A 20,364-nucleotide genomic window follows, 5' to 3' on the forward strand; every position below is an offset into this window, starting at 1 on the left:
TCGAATAATCGAGAACCGGGACGTTCGAAAACTGAGGCTCCACTGTACTATTATTATTATATCATTATATTTGGCTCTGCTTGAAGTCAGCTGTAATCACTCCCACAGAGGTGCAGACCTTCCTCTTGCAGATCCTCCTGCATGCTCTTGTCTGCAAAATTACCCGACCTCACGCCTCAGTTACATTATACTGCCTCTGAGGGCTACGCTGGTCACAAAATTAGCACCTCTAGGTTTGTCTTGCTGTTGTTGTTGTTGTTGTTGTTATTATTATTATTATTATTATTATTATTATTATGAGCTTGTCTTTTTTTAACTTTTGTTATATTTTGTCAACATCTGAATGTTGTTAGTCATCTCAATGTTGAACAGAGGCTGAGATCTACCGGAGTCAAATTCCTTGTTTTGCATGCCCAAAAATGGCCAATAAACTTCTTGAATCTTGAATCTGTTGGATGCTTCAAAAAAGTTAATAAACTGCTTGCAAAGTTGATCGAGATTTTATCATGGTCCGTGTGGGACCTTGGAATTTGGTGTAATTTTTTTTTTTTTTTTTTTGTCCCCATAAAGTCAAATGAAGTAGCGGCCAACGGAAACAAATTGGGTTCATTCAGCCTCGGAGGTCCTTCCTAATTTCTCTGATGATTATGAAGAAGGAAATTACACAACTAGGTATAATAAAGACACACACTGGGCACTGGGGGGGGGGGGGAGATAAGATTTGTTTGGACACTTGTGTAGCAGTAAGTTAATATTATTCAGTGCAAAGAGACTTGCAAAGAACAGAAAGTTTCCAAGAGGGGCGTTACGAGCGACATTTACTGTGACGTCAACTCCCAAAGCCCCTCCATCTTTGGCGAAGAAGAAGTTCGTAAAACTTGCACAAACTACTCTAAGTTCTGATTCGGCGTGGGAAATTGTGTATGCGAAGAAGGATTGTGCTTCTAACCATTCGGGTTCCTCATACTAGTTACCGATGTCTTAAGAGAAGGCGGTTTAATTTGACGTCTTTGACATCGGCGCAGCGTCAGCGGGTGGGTGAGTCACTCATGTCCCACACTGGAGGCTCAACAGTTAAAAAGCGATGCCCACACTTGTCTCGGATGGCCGATCGTAGACGTTCTTCGCACCAGTTCATTCCCCGAAAAGCTGCCGGTTCCTCGGCGAGTTGCGCCCTCTTTTTATGAACGGGGCCGATGCCAGTGGGCAGCGGCGAGGGGTCGCAACAAGGAACCCGCCAGCATCTGAGCCGGTCGGGCGTCAGAATGAGGATGCCCCGAGGAGGACGCTTGTTTCTGGCGACGTGCCTGGGATCTCTCCTGGTCCTAGTGCTTTACTTCCAGAGTATCGGCAAGCCTGGTAAGTCAGCCCAATACACTTTGATTCGGAAGAGAACTTTCTTTTCTTATTCTCACACTCAATGCAACTACAACGAATCAGCTCCTTGCGATCGAGTAGGAAAGTAAAAAAAGAAGAAAAGAACGAACGAAGGCTTTTGAGACAAATCATTTAAGTTTAAGTTTACAATCCGTGCCAAAGTATTAAAGTTATATTACCATAGTAAGATGTTGTATTTTTAGGAAAATATCGGATCTTTTGTCTGCTATATGAATTGATTGACAGAAAAGCTGGATCATGAACTATTCATTCTAATATTGAAGTATGACAATATTATTCGTTACAATAATATAGGTACAGATGAGCCAGTGCACAAAAGGCATGCATGCATTTGTACGTTGTACATATGCTAGAAAACAAGTCTAAATATTGTACTTAAACTCTTATCTGATAGGAGACTTCTGTCAAGATTATGCAATCGTAGTTTGGACTTCCTTTATCTTGCATATGACTTCATATTGTAACATTAAGATTAGGGGAATCATGGGGGGGGGGGGGCACTATCTTGTAACGTGGTTTTAAGATAGTGTTGTGGTTGCCTTTCAATAGGATGTGGTCAATCTACAGAGGGCAGTTCAAATGAAGTGTGTGTCTAATGAAATGAATGTGCATCAAGTACGAATAAGGGCAATGTGGAAAGTGTAAACTTTTGAGACCCCCTGCATTCCTCTGTGTCCCCCTCCCCTCTTTTGTTTCCTGGGCTTAGGCCATCATGGACTTTAGAAAGCAGATATTACTTCCCTATGGAACAGCAGATTTCTCTGGGAGAGGAATCAGTACCAAAAGACAAAGCCTCAGTAAGTAGGCTCTGATTGATTGGTGCTACACAAGCATGTGAGCCTGTACAAAATTTCCCCCCATTGACTGTAGAGCTTGTGGATCTTATAAACCTTGCACTCCTCGAGCTTCCATCTGAGGATGCCCCACAGATGCTCTGTAGAGTTTAAGTTTGGTGAGAGTGTTGGCCAGTTGGCCTTTACCTTCATTTTTTTGTTACAATGTTGGAATACTGTCTTGGTCTCAACAGAGCATAAAACATTGTTCCCATAATCCATCTCTTAATCCATCTTGTACATCATCATTAGAAGAGGCTTCCTTGTGGGACGGCAGCCATGCAAGATCAGTTTGATACATTGTGCATTGTATGGTCTGAGCACAGAGAGGCTGACAAGACCACCTGGATACTGTATGATGCTGAGCACGCCTGTTCTGAGCAGAAGCGGTCCTGTTAAGCCACTGTATGTTCTCGGGCCACAGTGTTGCAGCTCACTTTCAGGGTGTGGGCATAGCTATTAAAGCAACTGCTCATTTTTTTTTCCGTTTCTGTTTTGCCACAAGGTGCTACTTTGAACTTCCAGTGAGCAGCATGAGAGAGTGTTAAAAGGACAACATCAAATTTAACACACCATCTCCCCGTAACCCGAGACCTTGTAAAACTAACATGTCACATGAAAATGACAAACTGGGCCCAATTTGGACCTATTCACTTTGGGGTGTACACTGACTACTTGACATTGTAGCAAAGTGTTTTTTTCTGAAAGGTTATCCTATAAAAATACTTTTAAAAAAGATGACAGTCTACAGTACAGAATATAAAATTGTATAACCCTAACCCTAACCCTAATCACAGCCGACATGTTAAGTCAACCACTGTCACAAAATATGCATTCTGAATTTGAGCAGGATTTCACACATGAAGCTCCACACCTGAATAGCCTACAGTGCCCACGCAACATCACGCATGCTGCTTGTCCTGTCTGGGCTTGTCTGCTGCACAGGCTCGCCAGTAGCCACTTTCGGCCCAGTGAAGTTCATGATGAATGTCAACGCACGAGCTGTCGTTTTTTTTCTTGTCCGGATCTGACTGTGCAAGGAAAAAACCTGTCTGCTTTCTAAAATTGCAAGCAGGCATGTTTGATGTGTAATAGTCACTGTTGCAAACGTTTTATGAAGAAAAAACTCATGGGGTAATAAATGACTTGGTTACGCTCCGGTTTTAAACATGGACATACAACATACACATTAAAGAAATACACTTGCACTTCAGAGTGTGGTTGGATCATAACAGTGCCTTCCCAACTAATGATTTATCTTAGGAAAGCCAATTATCTGGCTGAGCCATACTGTGTATCCTGCATTGCTGTACAGGAAGCTTGTTGCATATTATTGTTTTGCATCCATTGTCTGAATTCCTGTGCCAACACCCTCAGGGTGGCTCTCAGGAAAGAAATACAAGCTCTATCCATTGTACCAATCTAAACTCATCTGTCTTGTCATCGTTATTGCTTTAATGGTTATTTTATCTATAAATGTCAGTCTACCAACGTGTCTCGGGTGGTGGCTGATCCGCTCAAACAAGAATTCCGTGCAACAGTCAAACAGGAAAAAAAAAAATTGCGCTTGAGAATGAAACTGGTAATAGATGGGGTCATGGGTGTAACGCCTTACATGATCACTCAAAGGCTACGTTCACACTGCAATGCATGGTGCCCAATTCGGACTTTTGTTGTTAATGTTTTGTAAAGCCCCTATCCCACTGAGGGGCGAACTATTGCGAGTGTTTTCAAACGCAGCGAATGTTACAATCTCAGCAAGATTTGACAGGGTTAATTAAAGGTAGCAAATGTTTGCCAAATTGTTGGCAGACGTTCGCCTGTAATTTTTCTTGTCACAATTGTGTTGTCATCGTATTTTTTCATGTTTCATGTTCAATATTTCCTTGCATGAAAAGACAATCACTAAAAAAGTTAGCGAACATCTGGCAAACATTTTGCAAACATTTGTGACCATGAACCAACAAAGGCGTAAGAGCATTTTTCACAGCAGTCATTTAAAATTAATTAATAATACAAATATATTACTGTCCTTGCTGAATTATTATAAAACAACGGATTTTCACAGAACCTTTTGAGCATATGTCCTGGTGCATATGTTCAGGATCTGGATATGGGTGCAAGTATAGATGTTTATTCATTTTCATTCAATATAGAATCAATGAAACTTTTGAGAAGCATAATGGCACCACCCTTATCTTTGTCATCCTCTATGAATCAAAGTAGATTGCAAACTTAAAAGGCTTGACAAATCAACAGTCCAGTATTAAACTCTTTGTGCTTCACTGATCAAAACTAGTTTAATATCTTTATAGAATGCGAAAACAATAAATCAAAAGGTGCAGAAGAAAAGGTGTACCACTCGAGTTTTTTTATTTGACTCAACGGAGTCAGCAACTCACTTGTCACATAGTTGTGCAGTGTGTCAATTGAGTTTGCGACCCTGCCAAGTATCATCACAGTGTGAAGCACTGCAATTTGCTATGTGTGCACTTGTGGAAAACAAAGCAATGTCGTGAGTGTTTACTAAAGTCAAACCCATTTTCATGTGCTAATTTGCTAACAGCTCCATCGGAATCACCATAAGTCTACAGTGCATCCCGTTTACAAAAAGTCAGGACCAGACAAGTTTCTCACCAATGTGCCACAGTTGACTCAAAGAGGTAAAGTTGGTTCTCCTGAGTCGTTACAGTGATGGATTCCTCCTCACAGCTTTAAGCTGAAGACATTAAGGCCTTTTGAGTGAGTCAGTCCACCACAGATAATTTTAGCTCACACTTACTGTCAGCGTGAAAGAGACACACACTTATTTGAAACTAGACACGTAACCAGAAATGTGTAAGTCTGTAAGACCTGTCCTCGACCTTTTATCATTCACCTTGCTCAATACTGCACTAGGGTAGATAGACATCACTTAAATAGGTCAGGATTTAGTTTCCTTTAACAATATTATCTTTGCTTATGTGTTAACAAGTATTGCTTTAAAATGTTATTTTCTGATGTAGCATATTCTTATATTTCAAGTTAGAAATAATAATCAAAGAAAATAAAGCTCTTTTGTCGGTTTTATTCTTGCAATATTTTCAGATTTGTCAAAGTACCGTTTTGGTGCCAGTATCGAGGTACTCTATGCAAGTTTAGTATCGAAGCCAACATTTCGGTATCGTGACAACACTATTCCTCCAAATGCTCTCTGAAGCTAAACATAAATACAATTCCACACCATTTCAATTTATTGCACATCTTTGTGATACACATATTGCATGTGGAAATGTCACAATGATTTTTCTTCTATTTTCTTCCGCCCTAGTGCATTGCAGTTTTGAGCCATATGAAAGTCCAGTATGTACTTGTATAATCAAATGGCTAAGGGCAAACTGACACTGGACAACACATAAAATTGCTTTGACACTTGACTAAAAAGTGGTTTATATAACCAGTGTGAATTCCACAAGCTTTGTTCAAGCCTTCTGATTTTCTTTGGCCCCCAACACAGGTGAAAGAGATAGACAGGTGCTTAGTATCAAAGCATTTCGGATAATGGTTGCAATCGTTCCACTGCCCAGTTACTGCCACGTTACATGATAAAAAACAAAAAGCAGAATGACCGGAAATAAGTGACAAAGTCAAGTGTCCTGTCTCAACGTGATATCCTGTGTAAATGCGGTCAGCCTGCCTCAAGCTGCCTGAGTACAAACCAGCAGGGAACTTTATTATATAAATTGTTACGCTCAGCTGGGGTGGTGAGCCAAAAATGCAGAGAACCCAGGAGACAAGACACAAAAACTGAGGTTTTAGGGCAAAAAACAATATATTTACTTCTCTCACAAAAAAGGGGTGATCCAAAGTGGATAGGAGGGAGGAGACGCTGGTTTGACGTGTAGTTGAGCGCTGACCACGGAAGGTTAACGTCGAAGCGTCGAGCACTGTCTCTCAGGGGGTTTTGTAGACCGCCTCCGACGAGATGATGTGGAACAGCTTGGTTGATTGGGATGAGCCACACCTGTGCTGTGCTGACTGGGGATAAGTGGCACAACAGTACCCCCCCCCTGAGGGGAGGCACCGGACGACCGTCCCTGGGCACCCGGATTGTCCCGGTAGAAGTCATCCAACAACGAAGGGTCAGCAAGGTAGGACCTGGGCACCCAGCTACGATCTTCAGGGCCGAAGCCCTCCCAGTCCACCAAGAACTGGAGGCCTCTTCCCCGGCGACGGACGGCCAGCAGTTTACGAACCGACCAAACAGGATCACCATCAGCCAGTAGTCGAGGTGGCGGGGGAGCAGAAACCGCCGGTGCCAGGGGACTGGTGGCGACTGGCTTCAGCTGGGACACATGGAAAACTGGGTGCACTTTGAGAGCAGGAGGGAGATTCAGACGCACTGCGGAAGGGCCGATGATGCGGTCCACGGTGTAGGGACCGACAAACCGAGGGTTCAACTTGCGGGTAGACGTCTGAGAGGTTTGGAGGGGCAAGTCCCGGGCCAATAGCCAAACTTTCTGGCCAGGCTGGTAAACCGGGGCATGCCTCCTCCGCCGGTTAGCATCACGCTGAGATCGTACTGAGGCACGGAGTAGCGCAGCCCGAGCAGTCCTCCAGATGTGTCGACACCGGCGGAGGTGGGCCCTGGTGGATGGAACTGCCACCTCCAGTTCCTGCTGAGGAAACAAGGGAGGCTGGTAACCCAGAGAGCATTGAAATGGAGACATTCCGGTGGCAGAGCTCTCCAATGTGTTGAGGGAATACTCAACCCAGGGTAGGTACTTAGCCCAGGAAGAGGGGTTGCTGGAGGCAACGCAGCGAAGGGTCTCTTCCACTGCCTGGTTGGCGCGTTCAGTCTGCCCATTGGACTGAGGATGGTACCCGGAGGAAAGGCTGGCCGTGGCTCCAATTCCCTTGCAAAAAGCCTGCCACACCTTGGAGATGAATTGGGGACCACGATCCGACACAATGTCTGAGGGAATACCATGGAGGCGTACGACATGGAGGGTGAGGAGGTCAGCCGTTTCAGCAGCAGAAGGAAGCTTGGGGAGGGGAATGAAGTGGACGGCCTTAGAGAACCGGTCGACCACAGTCAGGATGGTGTCATAACCCTGGGACAAGGGAAGTCCAGTGACAAAGTCCATGCCAATGTGAGACCACGGCCGACTCGGAATTGGAAGGGGTTGTAGGAGGCCTGCTGGAGGGCGATGGGAAGCCTTACTACGGGCACAGACTGTGCAGGCAGCAACATACTCCTTCACATCCTTCTTAAGGGTGGGCCACCAGAATCTCCGGCCGACGAACTCCGCTGTCCGGCGCTCTCCGGGGTGACATGAAACACGGCTGGAGTGACCCCACTCTAACACTCGAGGACGGGCAGCATCTGGAACAAACTGCCTGTTCGGGGGTCCATTGCCAGGGTCAGGTTGGGTCTGCAGGGCCTCCATTACAACAGAATCTATGGGCCAGGAGACTGCCCCAACCACACGGGCAGGAAGAAGGATGGTGTCGGATATCTCCGGGACAGCAGGGCCCTCAGAGAACTGACGGGAAAGGGCGTCAGCTCTGACGTTCTTTGACCCTGGGCGGTATGTGAGAGTGAAATCAAACCGGCTTAAGAACAGAGCCCAGCGGGCCTGCCTGGAGTTGATCCTTTTTGCTGTTCTTAAGTAGGTCAGGTTCTTGTGATCTGACCACACGACAAAAGGCAGTTTTGCTCCCTCCAACCAGTGTCTCCACTCCCTCAGGGCATCATGGACCGCCAGCAGCTCCTTGTTTCCCACATCATAGTTCCTCTCCGCTGGGTCGTAACTTCTAGAGAAATAAGCGCACGGATGCACCTTCTGATCCTCCTCCGACCGCTGGGAGAGGACTGCCCCAACGCCCGTATCAGAAGCATCCACTTCCACAATGAATTGTCTCTCAGGGTCAGGGTGGACAAGCACTGGAGCTGAAGAGAACAGACCCTTGAGTCTGGTGAAGGCCGTCTCGGCTTCGGGCGTCCAGGAAAAGGGGCGTGTGATGGAGGTCAGGGCATTGAGAGGGGCAGCGATTTGACTATATCCCTTGATGAAGCGGCGTATGAAGCCTGCGAAACCCAGGAATCGTCTGAGCTGAGTCCGGTTGGTAGGACGCGGCCACTCCTCCACAGCCTTGACTTTGGAGGGATCGACACTCATCCGTCCAGCCTCCACTATGTTTCCCAGGTACGTAACAGAGTCAGAGTGGAAGACACACTTCTCGGCTTTAACGAACAGGCGATTCTCCAACAGCCGTTGGAGAACCAAACGCACATGCTGGTGGTGTTCCTTCAATGACCTGGAGAAGATGAGGATGTCGTCCAGGTACACCACCACAAAGATGTTCAACATGTCTCTTAACACATCATTTACCAGGCATTGGAAAACCGCTGGTGCGTTGGACAAGCCAAAAGGCATCACAAGGTACTCAAAATGGCCGAGATGGGTGTTGAAAGCTGTCTTCCATTCGTCGCCCTCTCTGATCCGGACTAAGTGGTAGGCGTTGCGGAGATCTAGCTTGGTGAACACCCGGGCATGAGCAAGAGGCTCAAAAGTGGAACTAATAAGGGGCAAAGGGTACTTGTTTTTTACTGTGATGTCATTAAGACCACGGTAGTCAATGCAAGGTCTCAGGCCGCCATCCTTCCTGTCCACAAAAAAAAAACCTGCCCCTAAGGGAGATGATGATGGTCTTATGAAACCTGAGAGCAGGGACTCTGCAACATAATTGCGCATCGCCTCCTTCTCTGGAAGGGAGAGGTTGTAGAGTCGCCCCTTAGGATAGGGGGCCCCGGGAAGGAGGTCGATCGCACAATCGTATGGCCGGTGAGGGGGAAGTAAAAGGGCTTTATCCTTACTAAATACTGAGGCAAGGTCATGGTAAATACTCGGAACTCCAGAGATATCAGGGGTTACGGGCATGGGTCTGGGACTACTTGGAGGTGAAAGGGCAGAGCGTAGACAGGTCGCATGACAGGCTGTGCTCCATCCCAAAATCCGACCAGAGGCCCAGGAGATGTGAGGTTCATGCCTCTCCAACCAAGGTCTCCCCAATATCAAGGGAGCAGTAGGGGCATGAAGGACAAAAAAAACGGATGGGCTCAGTATGATTCCCTGAGAGCGTGAGCATAAGAGGTTCAGTGGAGAAGGAAATGGTTCCTAACGAGTGACCATCGATGGCTCTGGGAGACAGGGATTGATCTAAGGGAACCAAAGGAATTCCGGCCTGGCGTGCGAAGGAAATGTCCATAAGGCTCTCGTCCGCACCAGAATCAATAAATGCACTAACAGACAATGTTTCTTTGCCCCAGGCCAGGGTTGCGGGGAAAAGACGGTTGGAACAAACCTTGGGCTGGGGAATGGTGGTGTTGCTCACCTGTATAGCCCCTACTGGCGAGCTGGGCCTTTTGGGCAGGACCGGATGAAAATGTCCTGATTCTCCACAGTAGAAACATTGTTCATTGCTCAGCCTCAGCTGCTTTTCTGCTGGCGAGATCCGTGATCGGCCAACCTCCATGGGCTCCCCAGACCCTGAAGTAGATAGGAACGGGGGAAGCATAGGGTCCTGAGTATGAGGAGTTGGCCTGGAAGGTGAGGTGGGGAACACAGAAGCAAAACGACGGGGGACAGACTGTAGGGGGCTACGTTGGGCTCGGTCTGTACGCCGCTCCTGAAGTCGTGCGTCCATCTTGAGAGCCAGGGATATTAGCCCGTTAAGGGTCTCCGGGCTGTCACGGACAATGAGGTCCTTAATAGAATCCCTCAGCCCCTTGCGAAAGACACTGAGGAGGGCTTGGTCATTCCAACGGCTCTCTGCAGCAAGGATCCGAAATTCCAGCGTATATTGAGCCACTGAACGCGACCCCTGGCGGATAACCAGCAGGCGGCTAGAAGCATCTTGACCATCTGCAGGGTGATCAAACACAGCCCGAAACTCACTCTTGAACTGAGAGTAGTCGGTAAAAAAAACTGGGTTGTTCTCAACTGCCGCAATGGCCCAGCGGAGGGCGTCCTCGACCAGAAGGGACATGACAAAAGCAATTTTAGACCCGTCAGAGGAATATTTAGAGGGCTGATGGGTAAAAAGTAACTCACATTGTGCCAAAAAACCTCTGCTCAGATTGAAGTCACCGTTGAAAGGCCTAGGGCTGACTAGGCCAGGCTCGGACTGAGACTGCTGTGGGTTGGGAAGGACAGGGCTGGGTTGTTGGTTGTTGGTTGGAAGCAGAGGCAGGGCCATGAACGGGAGCGGGATTTCCTTCGGCCGAGGCACGGACAGTAAGTGCATCCAGGGACCGTTGAATGCCAGATAGCGCTCCTGCAATAGACTGCACTTGGTTGGAAAGTGTTGCCACAGAACCAAGTAATTCGGATGATCTTGGCTGCCCGGCCCCCGGGGTCCCGGCTTGGCTCATGATGGCTTCGACGTTCTGTTACGCTCAGCTGGGGTGGTGAGCCAAAAATGCAGAGAACCCAGGAGACAAGACACAAAAACTGAGGTTTTAGGGCAAAAAACAATATATTTACTTCTCTCACAAAAAAGGGGTGATCCAAAGTGGATAGGAGGGAGGAGACGCTGGTTTGACGTGTAGTTGAGCGCTGACCACGGAAGGTTAACGTCGAAGCGTCGAGCACTGTCTCTCAGGGGGTTTTGTAGACCGCCTCCGACGAGATGATGTGGAACAGCTTGGTTGATTGGGATGAGCCACACCTGTGCTGTGCTGACTGGGGATAAGTGGCACAACATAAATATTTCATCCTGGAACTGGACAACTACCCCAGTTTATACCCTATCATTAAAAGGAACATTTAAAAGCAAGTGTCTGCACAACCTTACAAAGGATATCACCTTTTGTAAACTCACATCATCTTGCCGGTGTAATTGCAACCATGTGTCGCACTTAAGCCTGCTCATGTGTCTGCCCAGTGTAAAGGAAGCTTCTTGTTGTTCTTGTTTGGCTTTAGTTTCCTTTTCAGGACCAAAATGTACTTTCCATGTATACTTGACGTGGATGAAATAATCAACCACAGTTTGACTGGTCTCTTTGGTTTCTCAAGAACATTAATGCTTCATCATACCAAGACGTTTTAGACAATCAATGTGTCCAAATTTGTCGGGACCTTTCTAATCTAGCGTCATTGTGTCCCAGTATACTGCACTAAATCACAAATCTAACAAATACTTTCAGGTTGTTACGCGAATAGAAATGTCAAGCTAGCACTGACATCATATGCTCTTCTACTTACACTTGTATTATGTGGGCTATTACTTTTCTGCTGTACATGGCCTTGCTAAAAAGAGGATTTAGTGGGTGAAAGCTTTTTACTTCACAAAGTAAATATTTACTCAGTCAATGTCACATAATGTTCTCAGCTCTTTATCATGATCACTGAGAGGAAGAGTTTTTTTAAACAGGGAATCTAATTTGCTCACGAAGCAGGACCCTGATTATGTGCTGATTGAAGATTAAAGAACTGGCACACACATTAACGAACATCCTTCTCCCACCAATTGTTTTAAACTCATGCTGTCCTGTTTATAATTTCACGTTGACTGAGTGGACTCATGTTTATTCGGGAATGAAATATTAATACCACTGCGTATACTTTAAGCACTTAACAGACACTGAACCCTGACCCTGAACACTGGCCTGTTTTTGTAAGGGCTCAGCATCAACCGTCTGTATTGCTTCACTTCCTGGGTTTGAGAGGAAGCTGTGGCTTTCTAGTGTGTCAGAGCGTATGACACAGAAAAAGATGGTTATACAAAAACAAAATATTAACCTTTTACATGAATAGGTTGCAGACAAGAGATTATGGTATGGAATTTTCAAATCTACATTGTAGTGACCAAAACAAACATGATGTTGCTTAAATAAAACAAAAGACAGATGCATAAAAGAATGCCAAGACTATCAATTTATTAGACTCGACACCAAACTTCCCTCTCAGACAGTATCAAGCTGAACAGGGCACCGGTAGAGGAAATCAGACAGACACAGGAATGTCATGCTGCCAATGGAATGTGGTGCACGATCAGTGGAAGAATTTAATTGAAGAGGGAGGGCAAGGCTAAACAAAGTGAGATTCAGATGCACTTCAGTCTAGGCAGAAGTCACATTACAGCAAGTCAAGTTTGTTGTGATAGCCCTTAATCACAAAAGTCTCAAAGAACTGGAATTGGAAGGGGAAAACCACAGACAACATAAATAGGTGCCAGTCATCCAAAATGAGCTGGTGATTATTACTGACCACTTGAAACTGTCCTTGGACCTCATGTGTCTATCCCCACCACTGATTGTCTGATTGTTCCGATGCCCCCCTCCATAGCTGCGTTTGTGCCAGTGGGATGATTTCAAAAGTAAAATGATGATGACAATAATGTGCTCAATAAATTGATTTCAAAAAATTTTAGGATGCTCGCTGTTGTCATATTGATGAGTGAAATAGGATGACATTCACACACACGTCGGTGTGGCTTAGAATCTGACCTGTGCCCTGATCAAATTCACCATAATTGAGTTGGATCAATGATTTTTCTTTTTTAACAAGACACTTATCTGCCCCACATTCCGGCAACTTGCACAAGTGACAAAGCCAGGTCATTTATTGAACATACAAGTCCATCTATCAATACTTCACATTCTCACCATCAACAAGCGGCCTCTGGTAATTATCAGCAGTGTGAAGGAAGATTAAGTCATCTTAAACCACGGAGTTAATCATTTTAACTATGGAGCAAATTCAGTAACCGTGTTCACACAAAGGCGAGCTGAGGTGCAAGTAGGCATTTCTAATGTGATTATTGCTGAAGGAAGTGCATTGCAAATGAGCTTGCAAGCACTGCCAGCTTAGGAAAAGACACATCTGGTGGACACAGGCTTCTTTCACTCTTATTTACAGGCCTGTTTGGCTTTCATACTTTCCATCAACCGCTGGTGACCTACCTTGTTCTCTAGCTATTAAATGCATCCTGTGCACTTGAAAAGCAGTGAGTTAAGAAAGCCGTAAATCTGAGAACTCAATCATGATTTAAATATGAATTGCTGAGTTACTATGAATTCATGATACGTTTGATGCAATAATTCATTGCAATTTTTAATCACAGCATCATCGTTCAAGAAGCAGTATACAAGCCAATACACATGGACCATCCCTTTGCTAGTCACATGAGATAAACAAAACGATATATATATATATATATATATATATATATATATATATATATATATATATATATATATATATATTTTTTTTTTTATTTTTTATTTATTTATTTTTTATTCTTTTTTTTAATTGGACCACCATCTCATGTGACTAGCAAAGGGATGGTCCATGTATATATATATATATATACATATATATATATATATATATATATATATATATACATATATATATATATATATATATATATATATATATATATATATATATATATATATATATATATATATATATATATATATATATATATATATATATATATATATATATGTATATATATCTTAGTGTATTCATTGAATTTACTGTCTCATAGTCATATCCTGAATACTGTCACATAGTGACAGGAAAGGTTTGAAACGGCCAAAATGTGAGCTGTAACTTTAAGGTGTAATACATTTATTTTGAGTGTGCCTGTAGTTTGTTTTATTGGACAAGCAATTTAATTTGTATCATTTTCTCAAGCAATCCCAAAGAATGTGGTGGAAGTGGTGAATTCTGAATCAGCGATGAGCGATGTTGTTCCACTCCAAATATATTGTGATCAAGGAATAGGCAGATTTGAAAAACAATCATTTGATTTATCTTTTGTGCATAACTAAATTAAGACATTTGCAATGATGTGATTTTACTTTGGAAATGCAATGACCATCGATCCTACTTGTGTGATATTGCTTAACTGATCTTTCTTTGTTTCTTTTCATCACTAAATAATACCAAATAAACTAAAATAATTGATGTATAAACAGTAATCGTAGAAAATATTTTTTAAATACACCTTAACACAAACAAAATTGTGTCCAGTTATTTGAATGGAATAATCGATAGAATAAATGATTCTAATGAAGATTCAATAGTGACAGCCTAAATGATATCAAATAAGTTTTTTTTTTTTTTTTATCAACACCCTTGTGTATGAGATCAAGATGTCACTTGTTAAAGATAAAGAAATAAAGACATACCGCTAAACTGTAAGTTGAAATTCCCAAGTCTCACAGACACCGTGTCATGTGTATTTACTTTCCACTAGTAGGCTGCATTCTGTGCTGCCACGACATGCTATTAAGGCTCTAAATCACATATTCATTTAGGCTTTAGTCAAACTGGTAAAATCCTTTTTTTTTTTTTTTTTCTTCTTCCAACTCAAGCCCTCAGTCCAGGCGTTGTCTGTTCCTGCTCAAGGCTCCAGACCATAGGGGAGCTTTTTCTGATACTAATTCCCCTTTGGGAAATGAATTGTGGAGATATTCTGTATACTGAAGTAAATTCCAGTTTCTCGTATACTGTAAAGACTGCCATCCAATGTAGATTTGATCTGTAATACCTACAAGAGCTTTTTAAAGAACTTTCCTCGTGTCATCAATCATGAAGTCCATTCTCCTCCATGTAGGAAGGCTTTGTGTAAAGTTGTGAAGCAGACCTATACATTGTTTCAGCCACATGTGCAAAACTAATCAACTCGGCTTTTTTACCCAGACCTCAATACCGCAGTCAGTCTTGGATGGATGGGGGATGGGAGTGGGAAAAGGCACAGTGAAAAGAAGAATGCAACTTTTCTATCAGTTATGTTAGGACTGGTCCTACTGGCAATTTTTTTTAGGGAATGTTAAAGAAAAGACCCCCTTAAAAGGTTAAATAAGTCTACATAGGCATTGGATAGGACATGAAGTTCCTATCAAATAAATGATGGAGAAGGAGAAACCAGAGCAGGAGCCAACCCTGGGGGCGGAGCAATGAGCTATTCTGGTCACCCTTGGGCCACCCCACATCTAGAGTAAAATTTCAATACCTGTGACTTTCCTGCCATTTTCACAGTGATTAAAAAAATTGGACGAACTTAAGATATTGTTTTTATAAAAGCAAGAAAGGATGCCAGTGGGAAGACTGGAGATCAAAGTGGAACAAAGATTAGACCAACAATTCTGAAAGAGTTTAGCTTATCACCTCCAACACTAAAAAACACACAAAAGTGTTATCATTGTTTAACCTGCAAGTGTCGCCATGTCATTAAAAGTATAATTCCTTACTTATGTTATAAGGTTGTTGTTCGTATGCTGTAGACGTTTTTCACTTCCCCCTAGAATATGGGAGAATATCGCCTAACTGCAGGAGCAAGCCATACAGAGTATATAAAATGCCATAAAACACGTGCCGGCCAGATTCCCCACGTCTTACATCCACGGGCAGCGTTCACGCATCAGGCATAAACCAAGCTTGAGAATATGACCCAAAAATGTCTGATTGCAGAACCCAGTGTTGGGACCAGTAGCACGCCAAAGAAAAGCAGGAGAAGTCCACTGCAGACCCTCTATAGTGGAGACCAGGTAAGAACACACGTCAAATAGTTTGCTTCTGTTTGATACATTAAAAATTTTTGTCATCCTTCTGCTGCAGTATTAAAATAACGACATAACACAACTGATAACTTTGCTGTAAGTTGTTTACTATTGCTCCCTGTGTGGAGTTTGCATGTTCTCCCCGTGTCCGCGTGGGTTTTCTCCGGGCACTCTGGTTTCCTCCCACATCCCAAAAACATGCTTGATAGGCCGATTGAGCACTCCAAATTGTCCCTAGGTGTGAGTGCGAGTGCGAATGGTTGTTCGTCTCTGTGTGCCCTGCGATTGGTTGGCAACCAGTTCAGGGTGTCCCCCGCCTACTGCCCGATGACGGCTGGGATAAGCTCCAGCACGCCCGCGACCCCCGTGGGGACTAAGCGGTTCAGAAAATGAATGAATGAATGAATGTTTACAATTGTGGAAAAGAAAATCTTAAAAAAACTACAGCTTGGAGATCATGGCTTTCCTGCAAAATTGTATTCTACAGCTGTTCATGTCACCCTGCAACTAGTCGGCACTTTTAAAAGTCGTCCCTGTTTATGTTATTTTAACCCTTGTCCTTCAAGCAGCGGCAGCTGTTGGCTGATCAGAAGTCACTTCAAGGTCGCAGGGAGCTGCTGGAGCAGGCTTGTCTGAGTCATACGAAGAAGCGGCAAGTCCTTTCCCCAGAAGATCTTAAACACCTCATTGTGGATGACAAACACAGCCTCATTTACTGCTATGTACCCAAGGTTGGTAAATATGACCTTTCCGAACACAGTTAATTTGTTCCATGGCCACGGTTATAACGCAGAACACTTGTATGAAAATACAACCTTCTAATATTGTAACATAATAAATACATACAGAAATGAAAACTGTGAAGAATGAACGTTTTGCCACATTTTTTGCTTCATTTCACTGGACATTGTGCCACTCCTTTGGTGTATACACTTTGATCACCTGGGCACAGTAAGATACAGATGTAGAGACACACATGAATAAGAGTTTTGCAATGGTAAGCTTCATGTTGAAGTCACATATCTCAACACAAGCAAGCTTTTTATTTGAGGGAGTAGATCAGTTTAGCCTGAGGTGTAAGTGGAATTTACGGAGAATTTAGGGTAATTGGGCATCAACTTTTGCACTTGCAGTGGTACAGAAAAGGAATATTTTATCATATTCAAATAATCTGTAATCCATATTTTTTTTATCGTAATGTTCTAAAATGAGGTTAAAATGGCATTCATTTTATGTTGGTATGTCTGGGTCATGTAATGCGGTCTCCCTTCCAGGTGGCCTGCACCAACTGGAAGCGCATCCTCATGGTCCTCACCAGCGACGGCCGTTACACCGAACCCCTTGCTATCCCCGCCAATGAGGCCCACGTAGCAGGCAACCTGCGCACACTGTCCGAGTTCTCGGCCCCTGAGATCAACCGCCGCCTCCGCAGTTACCTCAAGTTCATCTTCGTGAGGGAGCCTTTTGAGCGCCTGGTGTCAGCTTACCGCAACAAGTTCACGCGTAGCTACAACACAGCTTTCCACAAGCGCTACGGGACGAAGATCATCCGACGGCACCGGAAAAACCCAGACCCGGAGGCTCTGGAGACTGGGAATGACGTGTCTTTCCACGAGTTTGTCCAGTATCTGGTAGACCCTCGGACCCAACGAGAGGAGCTTTTCAATGAGCATTGGGAGAGGGTGCACTCCCTCTGCCATCCGTGTATGATCCACTACGACGTGGTGGGCAAGTATGAGACGCTGGAGCGAGACGCCCGTGCCGTGCTTTCGTTGGCGGGGGTGGAGGACACAGTTGAGTTCCCAACGTCCAGTAAAAGCACCAGGACGGATGGCAACATGGCGGCACGCTTCTTTAAACACATTAGTCCTTTTTACCAGAAGAGACTGTTCAACCTTTATCATATGGACTTCTTGCTCTTCAACTACTCCACCCCGGAGTATCTGAGAACTTGATGAGAGGGGCTTGATCTTGTAATTTAGATGTAGTTTTCTTTGGGATGGGGAATTTGCACTTTTTCATCACTGTGGACTGATTCCTCCTCCTCCTTGCTGTGTGATGAGCCTCATACGCAGAGATTTTTTTTTATTTTCTGGTGAGATTTACTTGATCAAGAGCTGCACGATATAGCCTTAAAATAAAATCCTGATCGTTTATACGCAAGGGGGAAAAAAAAGTCAGATTTCTGATAATAGATTTTTTATTACCCTGGTCAGGTTAATTCAAAGTAAAGTACAATGACATCATGAAAAAGTTGGAGAAAATGGATTTTTAAACATACTGTGATGGGAAAATGACGCTTAAATTTGCTTCATGAATCAGTTGTACTTTTTGACTTTTCCAAATGGGACACTCAGTTTGACATTTGGCTGAAAGCACACTGACTTGTCATTTCTTATTCCCCTTTATAGAAACCAACAGTGCCATCTAGAGGAGTCAAAATACAACCTGTTCATAAAGCAAATTTGAAGCTTCATTTTGCTATCAAAAATATATAACCCTTAGTACATTCATTCATTCATTCATTCATTCATTCATTCATTCATTCATTTTCATAAATAATTTTAAATGTTTGAACATCAATAGATTAACAAAAATATTACCCTGTGGATTAATATGGTATGCAACAACAAAACTGTCACTAAATACTATGAATTAATGGTGCAGCTTAACAATGAACCTTTTTTCATGAAAATGTTCACAAGATCCCACATACAGTCCATTCTTAGGCAAGGAAAACAAGCCTGTCTACAAAATGAGGCTATAGACATGACCTGTTACAATTTACAATGTCACAAATAATCGCAATGGAGAGGTATTTCTGGCCTTCGTGTAATTATTCAACTGTGGAAAGGTCCATGCTCCATACTCCATGCTGCTGTAAAGTTTGGTGAACTTCCAGACGCTCTTATAGTGAAGACACACCACCAGAAGTAGTCGGGTAAAAAGTGAAACACTGACTTGATTGGACTTAACCCGGATGAAGTTTGTAATGCTTTTACATGAGCTGTCGTGCATATTGTCTGAAGTTGACCACAAAAGCCACTTCACCGTTGAAGTGGATCAGTGTGTGGCTACATGACTGCTTCTTCTGCAACATATAAAGGTGCACTATGTCTTTGACAATGTTCAGTGTGATGAGTGACTACTGGCCAGGCTCCATGTGAAATAATTGTGCTAATGTTGTCTGTTTCTTAGCAGTCATTCTAACTTTCTTTTAGCCTTTAAATATACTTTGCAGCAGAATGTTTGTTGCTCGTTGTCTGACTCCGCATTTCCAAAGTACTGACGAAACAATGTCTCATGAGTAAACTAGCCTCCACTGTGTTTCTGAAAAATGCCACATGGAGTTTGGGGTGGGTGTAACCCCTGAAAAGAATGACGCATCGATATAATCGATTAAACGAACAGCAAGGAGCCGTATCTTACATGAAACGATCATGGCTCTTTGAGCCTGGGACCAATGAGTGAAGCCTTATTGTTGTGGAGCTGGTTCTCCTTTTGCAGGTACTGACTGTGAACATGAAAATTCAGTCCAAAGCTCCTCTGGTATCTGGAAAAATGTTAAATTATAACTATCGATGCATTAGGTATTTATTGTTGTACAGTGATGTATGTCGTCTTAGTAGCTAGGGGGGAGAAATATGCAAGTTGATATCGTTGAGATATTTTGCCACCAAGAGTAACATTACATGGATTATGCAATATCAATGGATGAAAACCAACTATGACAATATCTATGTAACTGAAAGAGGCAAAAGCTGTCCTTTTGCATCAAAGAAAAATTGTAAATAAAGAAATTACATTTACATTTCATCTATTATTATCATCTATTAGAGATAAAATCGTTGCAACGTCCATGTTTGTGTATTACGCAATTCTAGTGTACTGCAAGGGTTAACAATGTCTATATTTGCTCCCACCCCTACTATTAATAGACTTTGTATGCTGAGTTTGAGTGACTAGGGATTAGATACAAAGAGTCTGTTACTTGTTTTTTTGCACATAAAGCGATGCCAAATAAAAATCCAAACTTTATTTGTTACGAACCGACTTACTTGTCTCTTTCAGTTCACAGTGTTTTACCAATCTGAATGGTTTTCTTTTCAGCTTACAGTCACTGCCCAATTCCAGTAAGCTTGCCATCCCTCCACTATTGCCGCCTGTTTCGCACTGGGCAGCAATACTGTATAAACAACGGCATGACTGTGGTCGAAACTTGAGTGAAGCCCAGCTCGGGTCAGAGCTTCCCTTGTTAGGGCCCACCAGGGACATGAAGTGGTGGAATCCACCAACATCAACATTGCATAGGCTTGCAGTCATGAACAGCAAAAAAATGATGTTTTATAAAAGGGGTAGTGCTTGGGTACAGCTTTTCAGGATAAGATTACCAATTCGTATTCATATATGCAGATTGATACAAGTATCGATAAAGTTGGCACCAGCCAGTATTCCAAACTTTTCCTCTTGTGTTCTCTCTGATTGGCAGTACTAGGCCAGCAGTAAGTAAACCAAAAAAATGGTAAATATGGTTGAATATATCTTATTTAATGAATCAAATCAAAACAAGCT

At 43.4% G+C, this 20,364-nt stretch overlaps 1 protein-coding gene across 5 annotated transcripts; it reads left to right on the top strand.

The window, feature by feature from the left end:
* The first annotated feature begins 789 nt into the window (after positions 1 to 789).
* On the top strand, positions 790 to 19,837 carry LOC147061930 (carbohydrate sulfotransferase 11-like). 5 transcript variants are annotated; one of them, XM_085915520.1, is made up of 5 exons: positions 1,218 to 1,359; positions 2,105 to 2,195; positions 15,704 to 15,780; positions 16,359 to 16,523; positions 17,067 to 19,837. In XM_085915520.1, the coding sequence occupies exons 2-5, from the start codon at positions 2,111 to 2,113 to the stop codon at positions 17,745 to 17,747; spliced, it is 1,008 nt and encodes a 335-aa protein (XP_085771646.1). In that variant the 5' UTR covers positions 1,218 to 1,359; positions 2,105 to 2,110; the 3' UTR covers positions 17,748 to 19,837. The 5 variants fall into 5 exon arrangements, with proteins under 5 accessions (XP_085771644.1, XP_085771645.1, XP_085771646.1 ...); XM_085915522.1 differs by having other exon boundaries at positions 16,362 to 16,523; XM_085915518.1 differs by lacking the exon at positions 2,105 to 2,195 and having other exon boundaries at positions 790 to 1,359.
* The last annotated feature ends 527 nt before the right edge of the window (positions 19,838 to 20,364 follow it).

This window comes from Syngnathus leptorhynchus, chromosome 1 (assembly GCF_054491065.1).
Source record: "Syngnathus leptorhynchus isolate UIUO chromosome 1, UIUO_Slep, whole genome shotgun sequence".
NCBI lineage: Eukaryota > Metazoa > Chordata > Actinopteri > Syngnathiformes > Syngnathidae > Syngnathus > Syngnathus leptorhynchus.

What these genes read in the sequence shown, in the direction of transcription:
- LOC147061930 (XM_085915518.1), top strand. Translation starts at nt 1,197, where the DNA reads ATGCCAGTGGGCAGCGGCGAGGGGTCGCAACAAGGAACCCGCCAGCAT. An exon ending in CCAGAGTATCGGCAAGCCTG is followed by an intron (nt 1,360 to 15,703) that starts GTAAGTCAGCCC and finishes GTCTGATTGCAG; the next exon opens with AACCCAGTGTTGGGACCAGT. An exon ending in TTTACTGCTATGTACCCAAG is followed by an intron (nt 16,524 to 17,066) that starts GTTGGTAAATAT and finishes TCTCCCTTCCAG; the next exon opens with GTGGCCTGCACCAACTGGAA.